A 22497-nucleotide genomic window follows, 5' to 3' on the forward strand; every position below is an offset into this window, starting at 1 on the left:
CCAGATGTCACATGGAAGAAAATATTCTAGGGATAATTCACTGTGTCTACTAACTCTTACTAACTGGTATAATGACTCAGTCATGGTGTGTATCTCTCACTCATATGCCTTGTTGGCCGCACCTGACATTGTGATTCGTGTGACTAACAATACCTTTGACATCACTGTAAGTAATCTTTATTATTTTAGTTGTATCACAAATCAAAGCGTATCTACTCTCAATTTATCATTAATAATTCCCATGCGCAGAAGAGCTGAACTGTGGGTCCCAGTGAACCTAACCAGAAGCTGGGAGGATGATGCAGGATACAGTAAATTAATGAAACTGTTAACACAATCAAGAAATCATCATTGGATAGCTAATTGCTTTTATCATCTCTGCAGTAATCATGGCAGCTATCGCAGCCATGGCTACTGCTGCATTGGCCCATTCAGCGCAGGCCATGCGTACAGTGGCCAGTGTATTGGGTAATATGTCAGCATCAACAGCAGATTTTTTAATAATTTGTCTGTTTTTAGTGTTTTAAGTCCTCTGGAAGCACATCAGATAAGCCCGAAGACAAGAAGCCTGGGTCCTGGCCCTCTTTGCAGTGAACCCTGCATGTCAAAACAAAAAAGGGGGAACCAAGTACTGCTCTCCCAAGCCCAAGATATTCTAGAAGTCAAATCCAGACTATACTACTTGTATGAGATGGCTGTCTGGATGGATATTAAAGTTAGTAGTTTACTTAGCATCCTTTCCTTCTGCTGAGATTTAGGTAGCACTAGAACACAGCTACCATTGTAACATGTAAGATTTTAAGCCACAAGCTGCCCAGAGCGGTTACTTTTATTTAAGACTTTTAAAAAGCCTTTGGTTCATTATTACCTCGAGTTCATGTCCAGAGAAAACAGTACTATGCTTTCTCTAAGAGAATTTCTTTTAATTTAGTGAGAAAAATAAATATTTTGGCAAAAGATTTTACAGGGATAACATAACCAAAGAAAACCATTTCACTAAAATACCCAGCACAAAAACACCCACCATAAAATAATCAATATACTAGCTTTAGCAAAACACAATTCATTGGTTTTAAGTTATCCAAAAGAGGAAGAAAACAGATTAAAAGAGTAAAGAAAGAAGGAAGAAAGAAAGAGAGAAGGAGAGAGAGAGAAAGAGGAGAGAAAAATAGTTACCACTAAAATCTGATGGCTCACATGATGACAGCCAGAAGAAAAAACTCCACATGAAATCTTGTGCTTCTGCTTTTATATAGTTTGGCCATGCCTCCCAGGCAGGACATCCAGATTATTGACCACTCAGTGTTCTCCTGGCCAGAGTGAGGCATGCTGTAGCAAATCACAGGCTCCAGGGGGCATGGTGTGGGCAGGCTACCAGGCAGGCCTTCCTTGACAGACAGCCCAGCCACATGGCTCCCATGGCCATGTTAGCTGCAGGCTATGTGCTTGCCAGCTCTGCCATGTGCTCTCAGCAGGTCTTATCATGTGCCTGCAGGCTTAAGCCCAGCCCTTCCCCCCCCCACACACTCACAGTGAGTTGGTTCCAACCCATATGAATATATAATTCAGTGAGATTTGAATCCAGTGTCTCACAACCATCAACATCAAATTTTCTCTGAATTCTACAAGGCAAGCCTGAAAAAATTACAGCTGAGGGCCCAGCTAAGCCCACAGCTTCCATGTGCATATGTTGATTCTCAGATGAAGTTAGGGAGAGGAGTATTGCAAGAAAGTTCAGAACACATTGTATCACAACATGTAGAAAGTCAAGCAAAGATACTACAGTGCATATGAATTAAACAAAACTGGCATCTTCTGCAGCAGCTTTGACAGCTTCACCATGCTGACATTAAATTGGAAGAGCAAACCTGAATGTAGCTGAGGATATCAAACAGGCAGTTGTCTCTGATAATCTTTGCCTCAAAATGCAAGTTTTGGCTACCATTGTGAACAACTCCTGGAAAATTTTGGAATCCTGAAAGTTTATCTTTGAATCAACAAGATTTGTTGTGTGACTAGAGAATCATCTCCAGCATTAATTGTCCACAAAACTTCTCCTCAGATGTTCATATAGAAGTTGGTCTATGAAATCACTGGTAATTCAGTCATCCTCCTTTCTTTAGGCATATGGTTGTGTTATGATCTGATTATTAAAATTATTAGAGATGTCTCTGCCCTAATTAAGGTGCAAATGAGACAATATTACGAAGTCAATAGTACAGATTTTATTTAACAGTAAAGGAGAGGTTCAAGGAAGGAGAGAGATATAGTGGAAAGAGGTGGGGGGGGGGGAAGAGAGTGTCAGAGAAACAGATTAAGTAGGAAAAAAGATATCACCACTCCATAGATTCCCATCCCATTGGTCCTCTTCTTCTGATCTCGGTGGTTGCAGACTATATCAAGTATGGGGGGGAAGAGTCTCCAAAACTCCCCTTTCATGGGGTTTATATTGTGCAAAGGCTAGGTTGAAATGTCCCCTGTACCTCCTCTGGATGATGTGATGGAAATTTCATGAGTCTTTGACACCTTCTAAGATGTTGCAGCACAGTTGAATCAATCAAGGCCCTTTATGGTCCATCATCCAAGATTAATAGCTCAGGCTAAGTGTGAATAACTTTGATGCTCCCCAGAGGGGTTTTCACAGCTGAGTCATCATGTAAGGGAGGATATTGACATGAAAAGAAGGACTTTCCCACCTTGTAGGATTTGCCTCTTATCAGCCTCTTCCCTTATCTGGAAATCCAGTTTGTAGCTTCAGGTATGCACACCCTTCTGCACCTGAGAGGTCAGTCTGTGTATCACTAGCAAAGCAGCCATCCAATTGTTTGAGCCATTAGCACCAGTATCTTACAGCACTTGGGCAGTTACTGCAGGTAGAGGAATGTTAGCAGTTCAGTCTCTTATACTTGTGGGTACATTCTTCTCCTTTGACCTGGGATAGTTGGACAATAGTACCAACTTATCTCAAAGTCCTTTCTCAGTCCAAATTAGTAGGCATATTCAGGGAGGAGTGGGCTTCGGTAGATGAGCAGCTGTTTCTTTGCAGTTTGCTACAGTGAATAAAAGTCTTTTGGTGATCTTAACAATGTTTAAGCTATTAACCATTTCAGTCTCTGACAGGTTGAGGGCCCAAATAAAGCCAGCAGTCTTACACTTGCACCAAGGCCTCCAACTGACCTCATGGGAAACATCTGTCTATACCACATAGAATAGAAAACATGAGACAGTAGAGGTGGACTTCTCAGAAAGGAGGTATTCTGGAACTCTGTTTTTCTTGTATGCTTGTCTTCTTGTGTACTGTTAGTGCTTGGAAGTCCTCCTTTTGAAATAACCTGGTGGAAGTTCAGAACAGAGCTGTGCAAGTTCACTTAATGCTCAATCTCTCTTGGTGTGGAAGCTGTCAAAAGTAACATGCTTGAAATTAATTATTCAAAAGACAGGGTAGTAAAGAGTCTTCCTCCTACCTCAAGCTCTAGCTATGTTGTCTCTGCTTAAGCCCTAGTTCCATCCATTGCTTGATTAGTTTGAACTCGTATCACAGATTTGAGAATGCAGGTAATTTTGTCATAGATGTAGCTTCCTCAGTGCAGAACAAGACTGAGGACAGGAACTTATGACCTCCAAGCAACAGGCAGGTTTAAAGCCTGCAGGACTGGTATTTGCTGCCATGACAGTGGCATATCTGGTTGTAAATTAACCCAGCATAAAACCCAACCTGTTTTCAGCTGAGACTGCTCACTGCATCAGCTGACCACATCAGCTACACAAAAGAGAACTCAGAACAGGCTTCCTGGACCAATTGTTCACCCAACATATCATGGACTTCTCTAGCTTCACGCTGCACATTTTGTCCAGAAGGATACTGTGAGAGTACTGAAAGGTTTGCTAAATTCCAAATAACCCACATCTATTGACTTCCCTTCATCAACTAGATGGGTGACCTTGTCATAAAAGGGAATAAATTAGTTAAGGAGGACTTGTGCCTTGTGAACCAGTGCTGACTGTGACCAATGGCTGTATTGTCTCTCAAGTGTTTTTCAAGAACTCCCAGAATAACCTTCTCCATTACCAGACACTGAAGTGAGACTGACAGGCAAGTAATTACCAGGGGCTTCCTTATTACCTTTTGCGACGAGTTGACCTTGGTTGGATGCAAACATTGTTAATAACAAATGCCCCCCCCTTCCTCCTCCTTCCCTTAGCTTTTATATGTGACCTGATGTCATATGGTATGGAATATCCCTTTGGTTAGTTTGGGTCAGCTGGCCTACTTGTGTCCCCTCCCAGGATCTTGCCCTCGATGGGCAGGAAAGGAATACTGAGAGACAATGCTGATGCTGTGCCGGCACTGCTCAGCAGTAACCAAAACACTGGTGTGTTATCAAAACCTTTCTGGCTACTAATGCAAAGCACAGCACTGTGAGGGCCGCTATGGGAAAATGAACTCCATCTCAGCCAGAGCCATTGCAATCTGGTTCCCTGACTGGGAATCAAATCCGGGGTGCAGCGGTGAAAGCGCTGAATCCTGACCACTATACAAATAAAGAGATAAGCAGTGCAGCTGACAAACTCTGTGTCCCACACAGGAGCTTGCTACTCGATAGCTACTATTACTATAGCATGCAATATATGTATATAACTGCCTTTGTCTCACCCCATGTTCGGGCACCAAAAAGACCCTGGCTGGATGCCAGGTGCCCACTAAGCTCCTGTATCACTCTCCTCTGCAACTAGAGAGAGGAGAGAAAATATAACAAAGGGTTCATGAGTTAAGGACTGGGAGAGACCACTCACTGATTACCATCACGGGCAAAAAAGATTTGAAGTGGGAATATTAATTAAATTTATTACTAACAGAATCAGAGCAGGATAATGAGAAGTAAAATAAATCTTATAAACACCTTTCCCCCACCTCTCCCTCCTTCCCAAGTTTTTCCTCCTCCCCCCCCAGTGGCACAGGGAGATGGGGAATGGGGGTTACGGTCAGTTCATCACAGGTTGTTCCTGCTGCTGCTCAGAGAGAGGAGTCTTTCCCCTGCTCCAGCGTGGGGTCTCTCCCATGGAAGACAGTTCTTCATGAACTGCTGCAATGTGGGCCACTTTTCCACAGGGTGCAGTCCTTCAGGCACAGGCTGCTCCAGCATGGGTCCCCCACAGGGCCACAAGTCCTATCAGGAAAACCTGTGCTTTTTTCCCAGTCTTGTATCTGTGAAAACATTATCAGAGAGTAAACTAGTACTGCAGGAACCATGCTACCTAATCTCCTTTCTTTTCTCAGTGACTGCCAGAGATTGAATAGAAAAGACAGCAGGATTTTGGGAATAATCTTAATGCATGTATGCAATGTTACTGGAGAAATAATGGAGTCTTCCTTCCATCACCTAGGAGAAAGAAGTACTAAAACACATTCTCCAGACTGAACAGACCAAGTGACCTCAGCTGCTTCTTGTATGGCTTCCCCTTCAGACCCTTGACAATCCTCATTGCCCTCCTTTAGACACTCTAATAGCTTAATGTCTTTTTTATATTGTGGTGACAAAACTGCCCACAGTACTCAAGGTGAGCCTGCACCAGCACAGAATAGAGCGGGACAATCACCTCCTTTAACAGGCTGGCAATGCTGTGTTTGATGCACCCCAGGACATGGTTGGCCCTCCTGGCCGCCAGGGCACACTGTTGACTCATATACAACTTGCCATTGACCAGGATCCCCAGGTCTCTTTCTGCAGAGGTGCTCTCCAGCCTCTCTTTCCCTAGTCTATACACACAACCAGGGTTACTCTGTCCCAGGTGCAGAATCCAGCACTTGCCCTTGTTGAACTTCATAGGGTTGGTGATTGCCCATCTCTCTAATTTGTCTCTCTGCAGGGCCTCTCTGTTCTCAAGGGAGTCAAGAGCTCCTCCCAAATTAGTGTCATCAGCAAACTTACTTAGTATTCCTACTAGTGACTGGATGCCAGCCTGATGTTACCCCATTCACTATTACCCTTTGTGCTCGACCTGTGATCCAGTTGCTTACCCATTGTGTAACGGTTATCCAGATGTGTGCTGGACATTTTGTCCAGAAGCATACTGTGAGAGACAGTATCAAAAGCTTTGCTGAAGTCCAAAAAGACTGCATCTACTGGCTTACCTAAATCAACTAGGTGAGTTACCCTGTCATAGAAGGAAATCAGGTTCGACAAACAGGATTTTCCCCTCATGCAGCTGTGCTGGCTGTGACTGATGACTGCATTGTCCTCCAGGTGCTTTTCAATACCTCCCAGAATAATCTTTTCCATGATTTTACTGGGCACTGAAGTGAGACTGACAGGTCTGTAGTTTCTGGGGTCCTCCTTCTTGCCCTTCTTGAAATTCAGGACAACATTTGCCAGCTTCCAGTCAGCTGGAACATCTCCAGATTGCCAAGACTATTCAAAAATCATTGAGAGAGGCTTTGCGATGACATCAACCAGCTCTTTGAGGATTCTTGGATGAATCCCATCAAGCCCCATAGATTTGTAGGGATTCAGCTAGAACAGTAGATCCTGCACAACTTCAGGGTCAACTGTGAGTTTATCATTCTCGCAGTCATGGTCCTCCAGCTCAGGGCACTGAGACCCCCATGGTCCATCATCCATGTTGAAGACAGAGGCAAAGAAGGCATTAAACACCTCTGCCTTGTCTCTGTCCCTGTTTGTGAGGTGACCATCCTCATCCTGTAACAGGCCGATGTTATTTCTACACTGCCTTTTGCCATTAATATATTTGAAAAAACTCTTTTTATTGTCCCCCACATTTCTGGCCAGCTTCAACTCCAGCTGAGCTTTGGATGAAAGAATTTTCTCCCTACAGCAGCAAGCAGCACCTCTGTATTCTTTCCATGTCACTTGACCTTGCTTCCACTGGGCATATGCCTGCCTTTTTTGCCTTATTTCCAAGAGATCTCTGCTCAGCCAAGCTGGTCTTCTGCCTCGCCTGCTTGACTTCCAACATTTGTAATTGCCTGCTCATGTGTCCTTAGGAGGTGATGTTTAAAAAGTGACCATCACTGATGGACTCCAGGCACCTGCAAAAACATTTTCCCAGGGGACTTTACTTACTAGTTCCCTGAGCAACCTGAAGTCTGCTCTCCTCATGTCCAGAGCTGAGGTTTTGCTGGCACTTTTCCTCCTGTCAACAGAGATTTTAAACTCGATTGCTTCATGATCACTGTGGCCAAGACAGCCACCAATCTCCACTTTGCTCAGGAGATCCACTTGGTTGACAAGGAGGGCATCTTTCATAGTTGGCTTCTTTAGGATCTGTTCCATAAAGTTGTCATCCAGGTTTTTGCTGTATTCTGCACCTGGGATGGTGCAACCCAGGATGTATGTACAGAACGGGGAATGAGATGCTGGAAAGCAGTGCCATGGAAAGGGACCTGGGGGTCCTGGTTGACAGAAAGTTGAATATGAGTCAGCAGTGTGCCCTGGCAGCCAGGAGGGCCAACTGTGTCATGGGGTGCATCAGACAAAGCATCACCAGCCCGTCAAGGGAGGGGCTTGTCCCACTCTACTCTGCCCTGGTGTGGCCTCACCTTGAATATTGTGTGCAGTTTTGGTCACGGTAATATAAGAAAGATATTAAGCTACTAGAGAGACCGTCCAAAGGAGGGCAACAAAGATGGTGAAAGGCCTTGAGGGGAAGCTGTATGAGGAGTAGCTGAGGAGCTGAGGTCACTTGGTCTGTTCAGCCTGGTGAAGAGGAGACTGAGGGGAGACCTCATCACAGTCTACAACTTCCTCGTGAGAGGAAGAGGAGGGGCAGGCACTGATCTCTTCTCTGTGGTTACCAGTGAGAGGACCCGAGGGAATGGCCTGAAGTTGTGTCAAAGGAGGTTTAGGTTTGATATTAGGAAGAGGTTCTTCATCCAGAGGGTGGTTGGGCACTGGAACAGGCTCCCCAGGGAAGTGGTCACAGCACCAATCCTGACAGAGTTCAAGAGGCATTTGGATGATACTCTCAGGCACATGGTGCGACTCTTGGGGATGGTCCTGTGCAGGGCCATCCTGTGAGGTTGGACTCAATGATTCTTGTGGGTCCCTTCCAACTCAGCATATTCTGTGATTCTGTGATCTTCTGGCCCACATTGTACTAGCTGTGTGATCCACTCTGTTGACAAGCAGCAGATCAAGGAGGGCACCTTTCCGAGTTGGCTCCCTTAGGACCTGTTCCATAAAGTTGTCATCCAGGTTTTTTAGGAATCTTCTGGCCTGGGTTGTACCAGCTGTGTGATGCTCCCAGTTAATTTCTGGCAAGTCTAAGTCCTCCATAAGGACAAGGGCAGTCAACTTGGAAGTGTCCTTTAGATCCCCAAAGAATAATTCATTGGTGTCATCATCCTGGTTGGGAGGTCTATAGTAGACTCCCAAGATGACATCCCCATTATTTGTTTGCCCCTTGATTCTTACCCAGAGGCTCTCAACTGTGCCATTGCCAACTGTGAGCTCCATACATTCCAACCCTTCTATTACATACAGTGCCACTCCTCCACCTCTTCTGCCCTGTCTATCTCTCCTGAAGAATCTGTAACCGTCCAACAGGGCACTCCAGTCACAGGTCTCATCCCATCAGGTTTCACTTATGCCAGTGATGTCAAACCTCTGGGACTGGGCCAAAGCTTTGAGCTCCTCTTGTTTGTTCCTCATGCTGTGTGCGTTGGTGTAGAAACATTTCAGGTGTGGTACATTGTAGCCAACACCTTGTGAGGCAGATTGAGGGATCCCATTAGTGCTTGTTTCCTCAAGTTTTGGCACACCATCCCATCGCTCATCACTGGCAAGCCTGGTTTTGTCCCTTTCCCCCTTCCAAGCTAGTTTAAATCTCTGTCAACGAGCCCTGCTAGCTCCTATGCTAGAACTCTTTTTCCCCTTTGAGAAAGGTGCATCCTGTCAAGTGTCAGTAGATCAAGTGTTGAATAGACCATCCCATGGTCAAAACCCCCCAATTTTTCCAATTACACTAGCCTCAGAGCCACACATTGACCTGTTGGATCTGCCTATTCTTATCAATATTATTCCTTGTTACCAGAAGGATCAAGGAAATCACTACCTGTGATAAAGGATAAAGGAGGGAAAAAAACAACAGCCCTCTCTCAAAATAGAGATCTTCACAAGCAAATTCAAGTGGGAATCAGTGACAGAAAGTAGCATCTCTCAGAGGTGAGTGAAGATCACATCTTTAAAATGTTCTTTTGTTTTCAAAAAGAAAGATTTCATGATGTTCAGACAATCAGTACAGAAAGTTAAATTTTATCCAGGAATCCTACTGGAATTTACTGACCTAAAGAGGGGGAAGGGTGTGGGGCAGAAATAGGATTATCACTCACATCTCAAGTGTATCTCTCTCTGTGTGGTGGGTCGACCATGGCCGGATGCCAGCTGCCCACCAAAGATGTTCTATCATGCCCCTCCTGAACTGCACAGGGAAAAGAAAAGATAACGAAAGGTTCATGGGTCAAGATAAGGACAGGGAGATCACTCACCAATTACCATCATGTGCAAAACCAGACATGGCTTGAGGAAATTAGTTTATTACCAATGTAATCAGAGTAATGACAAGTAAAAACTAAATCTTAAAAATACCTTCCATCCACCCCTCCCTTCTTCTCGGGCTCAACGTCATTCCTGGATTCATAATATCATAGAATCATGGCCTGGGTTGGAAGGAACCTTAAAGATCATCTAGTTCCAACCCCCCTGCCACGGGCAGGGACACCTTCCACTAGACCAGGTTGCTCAGAGCTCCATCCAGCCTGCCCTTGAACACTTCCAGGGTGGGGCATTCACACCTTTTCTCGGCAACCTGTTCTAGTGCCTCACCACCCTCACAGTAGTGAATTTTTTTCTAATATCTAATCTAACCATACTCTCAGTTTGAAGCCATTCCCCCTTTTCCTGTCACTTCATGCTCTTGTAAATAGTCTCTCTCCGCCTTTCTAGTAGGCTCTTTTCAGGTACTGGAAGGCCACAATTAAGTCACCCCATAACCTTCTCTTTTCCAGGCTGAGAAATTCTTTACCTCCATGCCCCCAACGTCAAAGGGGATGGAGAATGGGGGTTGCAGTCAGTTCATCACACATTGTTTCTGCTGCTCCTTCCTCCTCAGGAGGAGGACTTGTCACACTATTCCTCTACTCCAGTGGGGGGTCTTTCCCATGGGAGACAACCTTTCATGAACTTTTCCTATATGAGTCCTTCCCCGAGGTTGCAGTTCTTTACAAACTGCTTCAGCATGGGTCCTTTCCACAGGGTGCAGTCCTTCAGGAACAGACTGGTCCAGCGTGGGTCCTCTGTGGGGTCACAGATCCTGCCAGCAAACCTGCTCCAGCGTGTGGTCCTCTCTCCACGGGGCCACAGGACCTACCTACAGGCTTCCTACAGGGTCACAGCCCTCTTTCAGGAATCCACATGCTCCAGCATGGGGTCCTCCACAGGATGCAGGTGGATATCTGCTCCACCATGGACCTCCATGGGCTGCAGGGGGACAGCCTGCCTCATCATGGTCTTCACCACAGTCCTCAGGGGAATCTCTGCTCTGGCACCTGGAGCACCTCCTCCCTCTCCTTCACTGACTTTGGTGTCTTCAGAGTTGTTTCTCTCACATATTCTCACTTCTCTCTCCAGCTGAAGTTGTCAGGTTTTTTTGCCCCCCTCTTCTTGAATATGTTCTCACAGAGGCGCTACCATTGTTGCTGGGTGGCTCAGCCTTGGCCAGAAGCAGATCCATCTTGGAACTGGCTGGCATTGACTTGATTGGACATAGGGAAAGCTTCTAGCAACTTCTCACAGAAGTCACCCCTGTAGCCCCCCCCCCACCAAAACCTTGCCACACAAACTCAAGACATTCTCAAACTTTCTTTACTGCAGTCTAAGTGGACATATGCATGAGTTGCCATCACTTAGTGTCTTTCTACTAAGCATCTGAACCACTGCAAGTGAGCAGCCACATGCACGTTATTTAGCAAAGTAATGTTTTCCATTTTTCAATAAATAGCCAAGAAATCTCTGTGAATACTGCTAGGGTCTAAGAGAGTATTTTAGTTCCAACTACTGTGAACAAGCTCATCTACATAAGTTGCAAATTAAAGTCTCTTGAAAGGATTATAGCTTTGGATTACACTCTGTATATCATTAGTGTCCTTACTGCAGAGATTTCTGATGTGCCATTTGTAAGGTTACTGTTTTTATACCCTCTTGAGTTAGAACCTAAGGAACAGTCAAATATTTTCTCCCAATTTTCCAAATTAATTTCTTAGACAAGGTTTCTTATAATAGCAGCTCAACACATTATCTTTCCTAATTAAAAAAAACCAAAAAAAACAACAAAGAAAACAACTAGAAAAAACCCAACCCAACTGAGTTTTGATAAAAGCTTACCATGGAGAGCTTTATTAGGAGGGAAACACCACATTCTGTACAGCAAAAATTGGAAGATTATATAACAGAGGTCTAGTGGAAGGTGTCCCTGCCCATAGCAGTGGGGTTGGAACTAGATGATCTTTAAGGTCCCTTCCAACCCAAACCATTCTGTGATATTATACTATGATTTACTAAGTGATTAGAGGCACTAAACATGTCTTTCATAATGCTGAAGCCAATGATATTGATAACATCATTGAATGTGGAGATGAAAATAGGTTATTGTAACCCTATTTGTACTTTTTAGTGCATCTCCCAGGGAATGCCTTTTTAGACTGCTCAATATATTAGGTAACAGGTTATTGCTTAAATTCAGCAACAGATTTATCATGTAAATATGAATGCAAGGAAAATAGTATTTTCCAATAAGCACTTAAATATATAATGAAGCAATGCAACCATTTTAACATTTCAGTAATCTACTACTGAACAAAAGCATCTGATAAGATATGTGAAGGACATTAGACTGGAAAATAAATTCAAAGTTGATCAGCAAGCAAGTTCTCCAAAATAAAGCTTACCTTTGAGCCATACAAACTTATTATCCTGTAGACATTTCTTGTGCTGTCATAGAAGTAGGACACAGTAACAGCATGCTTGCTGGTGGGAACCCAGTTCTTCTTAGTGTTTGGGTCAATCTGGAAGACATGAGCTCGGGTGCTGAAGATGGGTTGTTCCCTGAAGGATAGAGTAAAAGTAATGAATCTGATTTATTTGTAATACTGTTGCACACAAGTTATCTGCCAGTTATTCCCACCTGAATGTATACATTTCACTTTACATGATAATTTTTTCCTAAAAACTTCTCTTTGTGTTGCTGCATAGAGCAGGTAAGTGCATTAATATAAATATGAAAGCAAAATGCAAGATTTCTAAAGCAAAAATCAGCACCCAGATGTAGAGTCATATAAAGGCAGTGTCCTGGGTTGCACAAAAATTCTGGTATCCACCTTTTCTTTTCTCTTTTCCCTAAATATGCCTACTAATTTGAACTGTGAGGAGAACTTGAGATAAGGGTGGTACTATTATCCTAGAAGAAAAATGTATCCACAAGTGTGAAAGACTGGAATGCTGATGACTCTGCTATGATGACTCTCCTCTGGGAAACCACCAGGACAATTCACACATAGCCTTAAGATATTCATCTCTGTTGATGAGACATAATGGATCCACCTAACAGGCAGCTGTAACATCTTAGAAGGTGTCAAAAACTCCTGAAATGTCCAGTGATCCAGTATTACATTATCCATTGTAAAACTACCCCCCCCAGGGGAGGTATCGAGACCGTTCCCACCTAGCCTAAACCAAATAAAAGACCACACTCGGACTTCACTTTACACTGGGTTTTCTTCCCTCACCACCTGGGGCTTCTACCACCACCTCAATGGATCCGCGACCACCACTTTGACAGGACTACAGCCACCATTTCAACCAATGAACATCAAAATTGCAACAACTAAGTCTCGTTGCTGGAGACAAAGGGTGTCTTGTGCGTCCTTCCAGTCGCCTGGAGGCTCTGCAGCCCTGCTCTGGCTGCCTGTACCAGCACCGCAGCCTCACTCCAGTGCCACACAAGTGCCTGCCAGTATCGAATCCCAGCTATCTGCCGTTTCCTACCAGCGCTGACTCTCCAACCGTTCCTGCCAGATTTTCCGTGTGTGGGGAGGCAAACTGTGTGGAAGGGAGGCCATCTTGTATCTGTCTCTGACCACATGTTTTTTTTCTGGATCGGGAAGGCTGGTCACCTGTCAGGGCTGACAGCGGGTCTGTTAGCTCTTTGGAAGAAGATTTTGACCTGGGAAAGTTACGGGTGTATCCTTGAGATAGGAGAGGTATGTACGCAGCCCTGGCTGAAAGAAGACAGCTGTGAAGTGTTTAGGTTTGGTCCTGTTAGAACTCCAGCTTTGGCCCTGAGCTTTGCCAACAGTATTACTAACAAATAATAGCTAATTAAAAAATACAATCACCTGCCTGCCTTCTGATGCTTGCTAACATGGGATATAAAAAGACTTGTGGGAAAGAATAAAGAGACTGGTACTTTGCTCATTACTGGACTGTTCGTGTTTTTCTTTACTTTTGACTGCTGCAACAATAACAATTGGTGAACCTCTGGACGTGATTTGTGATTAACGTGATCTCCAGAAGTTTCATTAACGACCTTGGCAGATGATCTCCTAGAGAGTTCGTGGGGGACCTCCGAGGTACTCTCCAAGAGAGAGGCGACCCGTGGGGTGAAGCACGGGTGGTGGCGGAGCTTGGCGTAGCTTAAGAACAGCAGGAACTGCTGTCACGTCCGGATGCAGAAAAATAGACACCTGGTATAAGGTGAGCCGCCAAGATCGGGGATTTTGATAATGGGAAATCAAATCTCTAAAGAGGAAAGCATAGTGCTATCCTCCTGGAAGCATCTCCTAAAGCATAAGGGTGTAGATATTGACGACTACGCTTTGTGGCGCCTGCTATTATGGTGCCAAAAGCAAGGATTTGAAGCTAACTCCGTAGTCGCATTCAGTGTATCCACCTGGCAAAAGGTGAGGGACAAGCTATGGGATGAAATTCAGAAAGGTGCTAAAGGGATGGAAGGTTTGCCTATCACTTGGCATTTGGTAATTAACACTTTAAAAGACTGGCTTAATGAGCAAGTTTCGAAAGACGTGCAGTCATCTGAAACAGCATCCGTGGTAAATACAGAGGAACATGCAGGGGAAGAGGGAACTTTGGCCGCTGCGGCACTGCTGCCGCCGCCAGCACCAGAGCTGGTGTTTGCTACCTCTGACTCTGATGACAAATTTAGGCACTTTAACGGACAAATTAAAAACGGTGTGGAGCCCGAATTCACCTATTAAAACCACTAACCCAACTCAGAAAGCTCAAAAAGCTCTGAAAGCTCGCTATCCCTCACCCCAAGAGCTAGTGCCTGTGCCTCGCAAGTATATATCGCCTACCAAGATAGTTCCGCACTTCTATAAGATCCCTATGGAGCTGGTAGAGGAATACCAAGCCTGTCGTAGGGCAGAAATTGTGTGAACAGTTTCTATTGCATTTCTGTGATTTCTCCTCTGGCATGGCTGGGTGTTGATAGTAAAAATTACTGCGCCACTAAGATGACTACCCGAGCTAAAGTTAGAACAAAGGTGGATTCATGCCAGATGCCAAGGAGGAGTTTTGGCAGGTGAATAAAGTTTTCTCATCTCCTATGACCACCTGTTGTGGTCCAATTAGCAGTGGACAGCAGAGTATGTTTTCCTTATGTAACCAATGTTGTGTGAACAAGAAACTAAGCGTCATGAGCACTATATAATGTGTGTTTCTCCTAATAAAGAAGACATTTTGCCTGATCATATTGATCCTGGAGCACTCTGTCAGTTCCCTTCCATCAACACAAGCCAAACAAAGGCTTGCTTCCTCTGCTCCCATGCCGGAGGAGGACGATAGTGAAGATGTGCCTGGCGGGGGGTCGTATCAATCAGCATGAGCCCTTGTAGCAGAGGATGCAAACATGCAGGAAGCCAAAAGTGCCTCTGTCTGTACTCGAGTCTCTCAACCTTTTTGCGGGGAGTCTTCTCGTTGTAAGACGCAGTCATTAGCTGACCCGTGGACTTTGCCGCCAGCAACGGTTACAGTGGTCCCACGTAACACTAGGAGGTTTTGGGAGGCCATACGCATGCAGGCTGCAGAACAGGGGAACTGGGATTTTTTGGAAAAGGTCGGGCACCCCTCAAAAGCCGTAGAAGATGTTGCGCTTGGGCCAGAGATGGATTCGGGAGTAGAAGCTTACCCGGTGCTAAAAGCTGTCCCTAATACTGGCAAGCCAGATGAGCATTGTGTATTCCCTTGGAAGGCTATTCAAGATTTGCAAATGTATGTAACCAAATATGGAGTAAATTCTCCTGAAGTTATGTGTGTGCTTCGCATACTTAATGCTGATTTATTAGCCCCTTATGACATCGAGTACCTCGCTCAAGTGTTATTTGAACCTGTACAATACCAAGTGTTTAGTACTAATTGGCAAAAACAGGCAGATAGCACAGCAATGGAGAATATGAGGCTTCCTACAGGAGATCTGAGGTTGGGAGTAGGAGTAGAGGCACTGATGGGAAAAACTTTTTCAGCAACCCTGATGTGCAGGCTCACTGGGACCCTGCTGTGCTGCAATAGTGTCAGCAAGTGGGAATGCTAGCTTTGATAAAAACCATGGAGCTTGCTTCCCCTCGTCCTCGGTACACCACAGTGAAACAGGGGGTGAAAGAGCTGTTTTTGCAGTTTGTCAAGCATATCGCAGTCTCCTTAGAAAAACAGGTAGAGGACGAGACTCTGTGTCAAATGCTCCTAAAGCAGTTAGCGAGAGATAATGCAAACGAGAACTGCCAGAGAATCATAGAAACACTGCCAGGAGACCCCTCGGTCACTGATATGGTCTCGGCGTGTTCAAAGGTAGGTAGCGTAGCTCATAAAATGTCTGCTTTTGCAGCGGTGCTGCGCCCTACCCCTCACTGTTTCACTTGCAAACAAGAAGGACGTGTTAAAGCTAATTGCCCTCTTAGAGGTAATGAGGGAAAGCAAAAAGTTTCACCTAATCCCACGGGCATTCATTGTAATCGCTGCGGAAAGCCCGGCCACTTTGCAAAACACTGCAGCTCCAAACTTCATGCTAATGGCCAGTCCCTGCAGGGAAACGGGAAGGCGAGTGCGGCAAGGCACGCTTGGACACAAATACCTTCCCAAGCTCAGCACAATCTGTATGCAGCTCCTCTGGCGTTCCCCTCTGCGACCAGCTCACCGGGAGGACCAGCAGAGCAGCCAGTATGGATGTACCCACCACCAGCACAGTAATAATTTCTACCACAGATGTCGTCAAAGTTCCCCTAGATGCCAAAGGACCTATTGGTCGGGGACTCAGTGCCTTATTAATTGGGCATTCAAGCAGCACTATTGCTGGGATAATCATTCATGTCGGGGTTATTGATGGAGACTACACGGGACAAATTTGTGCGATGGTTTCTACCCCCTACCCTCCTGTGACTGTTCCAAAAGGAACATGTATCGCTCAACTTGTGCCTTTTATGAACTGTGTTCCCAGGACAGAAAACCGAGAGAGACATGCTGGAGGATTTGGATCAACAGGACCTCCGCAAGTCTTTTGATCACAGACTGTATCCAACAAATGCCCACAGATGATCTGTGAACTGCGCAATGAAAAAGCTTTACCTTCTACTATTAAGGTGACGGGCTTACTTGATACTGGGTTTGATATTACTATCATTTCCCTGTATCACTGGCCGAATTCCTGGCCCTTGGTGTCTTCTGACCTGGGTGTTGTGGGACTAGGGGGAGCTGCCCAAAGTCGCATTGCAGCCCATTTTATCCTAATCTGCAATCCTGAAGGACAAGTTGCAACCGTGAGACCACATGTCACTCCTGCTACCCTAACTCTGTGGGGAAGAGACTGCCTGGCTCAGTGGGGAGTTAAAATCACGACGGATTTTTGACGGGGGCCCCTGCAATGCAGGGCGTCAAGCAGCCCACACTGGCATTAACATGGTTAACAGATACCCCAGTGTGGATTGGACAGTGGCCCCTACCCTCCGAGAAGTTACAAGCCCTGCAGGAACTTGTGCAAGAACAGCTGGCTGCTGGTCATATAGAACCATTACATAGCCCCTGGAACACTCCTGTGTTTGTAATCAAAAAGAAATCTGGGAAGTGGAGACTTTTGCATGATTTGTGACAGGTTAATGCTGTCATGGCAATGATGGGAGCTCTGCAACCTGGATTTCCATTGCCTACAATGATACCTTTTGATTGGCCTATCATAATAATTGATCTAAAGGATTGCTTTTTCACCATTCCTTTAGCTGAAAAAGGCAAAGAAAAATTTGCCTTTACAGTACCTTTTGTAAATCATGCAGAGCCCTCCAAACGATACCAATGGAAGGTTTTACCTCAGGGGATGAAAAATTCTCCAACCATTTGTCAGTGGTTTGTAGCACAAGCTTTGTCTCCTGTTAGAAGCCAGTTCCCTAATTGCTTCTGCTATCATTTTATGGATGATATTCTCTTTTCAGCAGTGCACAAAGATGAATTGACAGCAGTGGTTGACGCAGCAAAACAGTCATTAGAGTCATTTGGCCTTATCATTGCCCCGGAAAAGGTACAGCATGCAGAACCCTGGAAATATCTGGGTTTCCTAGTTACTGCTCAAACAGTGACACCTCAGCCTATTCAATTAGACATATCTATTCGTACCCTAACTGATGTCCAAAAATTAGTTGGTTCATTGAATTGGGTACGCCCTTATTTGAGGTTAACTAACTCACAACTGCAGCCTCTTTTTGCACTGCTCAAAAATTCTACTGATCCACTGGAGCAACGATCTTTGACTCGAGAAGCAATTCAAACCATCCATCAGGTAGAAGCATTGTTAACAGAACGCTTCGCTTATCGTATTGATCTGTCACAAATCATTCAGCTTTTTGTCCTCATAGATCAAGTTTCCCCCTGTGGGATCCTTGTTGAATGGAATGAGACTTGGGAAGATCCTCTACACATCCTTGAATGGTTGTTTTTACCTTCCAGATCTCATAAAACAGCTCCTGGATTGTTTGAATTTCTATTAGGGAGAGGTTCGAACATATCGAAGCTTGAAAACCATGACACCATTGCAAGCTCAACAAAACTGATATTTATTACCAAGAGGTGGCCAACAAAATGAACAAACCCAAAAGGGAGGAAGGAGGAGAGAAATAAGCCCCCAGCATGACCTCCCCAGTTACCCAGCTGTTGCCCATAAAGTTATCTTACCGACCTAGCATATCCCTAATTACCCACAGCAGAAGCTGCATCCTTGGAGAGTCAGTAAGTTCACAAACTGGCAGGCGTTCCTGCCAAAAGGCAACGTTGTCCTTGGTGTGAAGCTAGCTCCCTTCCAAGAAAGCACTATCTGCTTTTATACAATTAACTGAGTGACCTCAGCCTAAGCAGGAGTGGTCATCACCGCCCAGCCAGAGGTTCTCAATCCCACCCTCTTGGTTATGTAAGTACATCCCTTCAGCGCATGCGTGAGAACTTCGGGAATCCCCTAATGCATGCGCAGTATGCTTTGGGGGTCTTTTCTAATTGAGTCGAGAGTCGAACCTTCCTCCCCTCCTCTTCGATTTCTCCTTCAAATGCCCTTGGCAGACAATGAACCAATAGTAGAGCACCAATTAAAATAGTTTATACAGAAGTTCTCCCTCCAAGAATGAATTCACTGTTTTATCAGTGAACTTGGCAGGGAGAATATAAACTACTACAGGTGGCTGGGGCCAAACACAGACCAAAAGTATCAGCATAAATTCACCGTGCTACAGAATTGCTCATGAAAGCACAGAAACGGTGCATTGAACTAACTGGTAGGGATCCTGGTAGAATTGTTTTACCCGTACAATCCTGCTATTTTGAGTGGTGTTTAGCTCATAAATGTGAGCTACAGGCTGCTATGGCAGATTTTCAGGGACAAATTGCTTATCATTTGCCTTCACACCCTTTGCTGAAATTTTTTAATGAAATACCTGTTGGGCAGAAATTGTTATTATCCACAGAACCTGTGGAGGGGCTTACGGTGTTTAGTGATGGCTCGGATAAGACAGGGAAAGCTGCTGTGGTTTGGTATACACCTACAGGATGGCAACATGAGCTGATTAAACAGTCTGGGTCTCCACAGTTTGTGGAGCTATGTGCTGCAACTTTAGCATTTCAACTTTTCCCCCAGCCTTTTAATCTTATTACAGATTCAGCTTATGTAGCAGGACTGGTTCAGCAATTGGATCAAGTAGTTCTTTCTGCTTGTGATGATCGGCTTCTTTTTCAGGTTTTGCTCACCCTGTGGCATACTATTCAGTCTTGAACAAACCCTTATTTTGTTTTTCACATTTGTAGTCACACCTCATTGCCTGGCTTTTTTACTGAGGGTAATGCTCGGGTGGACAATCTTGTAGCCCCTGCACAGATTGGTCCTGTCCCAGATAAATGGCACCATCTTGATTTGGTCCAGTGGGCGAGACTTGGGAAGTTTCTCCTCATCGGCTGGTTTAACCCAGTTTTATCAGTATTGTTATTAGCATTTCTTCTTGGTAAAGAGCTATTTTTTCACTTACATCTGGGCATATTTGCTCGCTCTCTCTGTATTGGACAAACCAGGGATATTGAACCTCCTTTAAATATCGATTCACCCCTGTCCCATCACCTACCCAGTCCTCACCCTCCATCTATCCCTTTAAACTACTGGTTATCAGTACATGTGTAACTTCATCTCATTACACTGCGTGTTACAGAATGTGTACTACTTCAAACACCCATCTTCTCAAAAATCTTTTAATATCCTGACTATTCTAAATCAATCTGTTGAGGTTTAAACCCAATTGGCAACTAAGTACCATAGAGCTGCATTTTCCCTTACCTACACAGCCCAGTGGGATGGGGAGGAGAATCAGAAAAAAAGTAAAACTGGGTTGAGATAAGAACAATTTAATAGTTGAAACACAGCAAAATATAATAATAATAAGGATAAGGAGAGAGAGAGAGAGAGATAAACCGCAAGAAAAACAAGTGAAGCTCACCACCTGCTGACCCCCCTTCTGGGTAACTCCCCCAGTTTATATACTGGGCATGACATCCCATGGTGTGGAATATCCCTTTGGCCAGTTCAGGTCATGTATCCTGGCCATGCTCCCTTCCAGCTTCTTGTGCACCTGCTCACTGGCAGAGCATGAGACACTGAAAAAGCCTTGACTAAGAGTAAGCACCACTTAGCAACAACCAAAACATTAGTGTGTTATCAACATTATTCTCGTACTGAATCCAAAACACAGCACTGTACCAGCTAATGAGAAGAAAATGAACTCTATCCCAGCCTAAATCAGAACACAATCTTAGCTCATAATCTTAAACTGAACTGGCTGATTCAATGCAATTATTCTAAAACTTACATTAATTAGGGTTAGGAATGTGTTGTGAAACCCTCACTCTTTGGAGCTTCACATCTGAACATTTTCATAGCAACACCAAATATGTATAACATGCATGGTTCAAAGGTAACTGCTTAGCAAACAAAATTATTTAAGGTTAAACTTTACTGTACTTTAGAATTTACAACTTATTTTTCCCCATTATCATTACCAAAACATATAGTATTGCATAGAAATCTGAAAATATTTACATATCACTAAGATGATTGTCAGTTAAATTTAGCTACATTTTACTGACAAATAGATTGTTGTATTCTTCAGGGAATGCTGCCATCATCAAATCCCAAAGATATTAAGTACCAGAATTTTAACTTGAGCTTAACTTTGTAGGTTTTTGAACTCTTGTTTTCTCTCATTTCCAGATGTGAATAAACATATCCTTTGTCCCTGTCTTCATCTCCCTTTAAGTAAGAGGCAAATTCTTAATACATTTTTCTGCCCAAAATAAAAACAAAAGAAAAAAATAGGATTTTGGGTACTCATAGTCTAAGGGTTTCAATTTGGCCTCATTACAAAGGGGTACATGTGCACTCTCAGAAACATCTCTACTGCTTGGCAGCTAGAGCAGCTAAGACCAGTTGATTTCAGCAGCAGAATTGTATTATTCAGCTAGGAGTTAATGCTCCTTTAAACCCATATGTCAGAAGATATGATGTTCTCCTATGCTGGATATTAGATGATACAGAACAGACTAATGAGAGCACTGTTTAAGTGAAAGCTAAAGGCAGAAGAAGGTAGGCCAGGGGAATCAATGCACATGCTAGTCCTCCATACAAATGTCACTGTACCCTCAGCACAAACTCCTCTTTCCAAATCACCAAGCTATAGGAGGTTGGGTAGCTGTTTTCCTGATTCCAGTCCCTTACACAAACACAAAGGTTATGCAAAGGTGACTTTCATAGCCCTTTTGATTAACATAATCTTTACACTAATTCTTATCACTTGTCTGAATCTCTACTTCTTCAGCCACACAACTTAACTTTAGTTCTTGTCTTCAATATTAGACACATTTTCCATTTACCTCCCAATTAAGCATTACCCAAATGTCATTTGATGCATATTATCATAGTAGAACCAGTTTGTTAACTCTGGAAAGTTAAAGAGCTCATCAAAACAAAAGTCTTAGAAGCCTGACAATTATTTGGATTGTTGCCTAAAAATCAGGAGGAAAAAACTCTCCAGACAATATTAGTATAGATAAGACAGAGAGAGCAGGTCTTTAATGAAGGCCTTCTGGCGCGAGGAGTACAAAGGTGAACCATGTCCAGGGGGTCCACAATTTATGGTCTGATACGAGAACTATCCGCCCCTAGATCCTCCCCAAATCTGCCCCCCTGGCCCGCCTCTCGAGAATTGAGTCAGAGGTCCCAAGACCCCTTTCTCCCTCATCTTCCCCTTCTTCACAGCACATACTGTCTTTGGAGCTTCTCCAGGGTTCCGGGCTTGACAGTTGCTTTGACTATGATGGTATCTTGTTTTTCCAGCCTGGGGTGCATATGTTCTTAAACAAGATGTGTTTACTATAGTCCTGCCTTGAAAGAAGCCAAAACAAGCCAAAAGAATTTAGAAAATTCGATATGAAGTGGGGAATGGGGTTTGGTAAGTGTTAACTACTATTCTAAAGTGTGAGAGACTATAAGACTATACTAAAAATCTATATTTACTACACAGCTACTTTAAAATCTATAAAAAGCTAAAAATCCTAAAAATCCTAAGGCAGCAGTCCCCCCATTTAAAGACTTGACAAAAACTCTATATTGTCCAGTCTCTACCACCTATATTTAACATCATACCAGAAAGAAGACCAACACCTACAGCATCAGTTCATATAATAAGCTATTATATAAACACTAACTATGTATATAACTAATATAAACAGTTGTTTTATCCAGGTTGAAACAGGAACCAGGCCTAAAAGAGTTAAATGAGATATCTTGGCCTGCTAAGAAACCCCAATACCTGTTTTGCTAGAAGAACATTTTAGGAGCACTGGTTAATATCATGTTCTGTTTTGCTCACTGGACCAAAGGCCTTATTATAGAAAGAATAGG

The 22497-nt window shown here is 44.0% G+C and overlaps 1 protein-coding gene across 1 annotated transcript in view; it reads right to left on the reverse strand.

Annotated features, from left to right (window-relative positions):
* The window catches only part of LOC135405146 (homer protein homolog 1-like), a 230163-nt gene that overhangs the window by 147505 nt on the left and 60161 nt on the right, over window positions 1-22497 (reverse strand). The window contains exon 2 of the mRNA XM_064639855.1: window positions 11963-12119. Coding sequence (XP_064495925.1) covers window positions 11963-12119 — 157 coding nt within the window. The remainder of the gene's footprint in view (window positions 1-11962; window positions 12120-22497) is intronic.

This window comes from Pseudopipra pipra, chromosome W (genome assembly GCF_036250125.1).
Source record: "Pseudopipra pipra isolate bDixPip1 chromosome W, bDixPip1.hap1, whole genome shotgun sequence".
Classification (NCBI taxonomy): domain Eukaryota; kingdom Metazoa; phylum Chordata; class Aves; order Passeriformes; family Pipridae; genus Pseudopipra; species Pseudopipra pipra.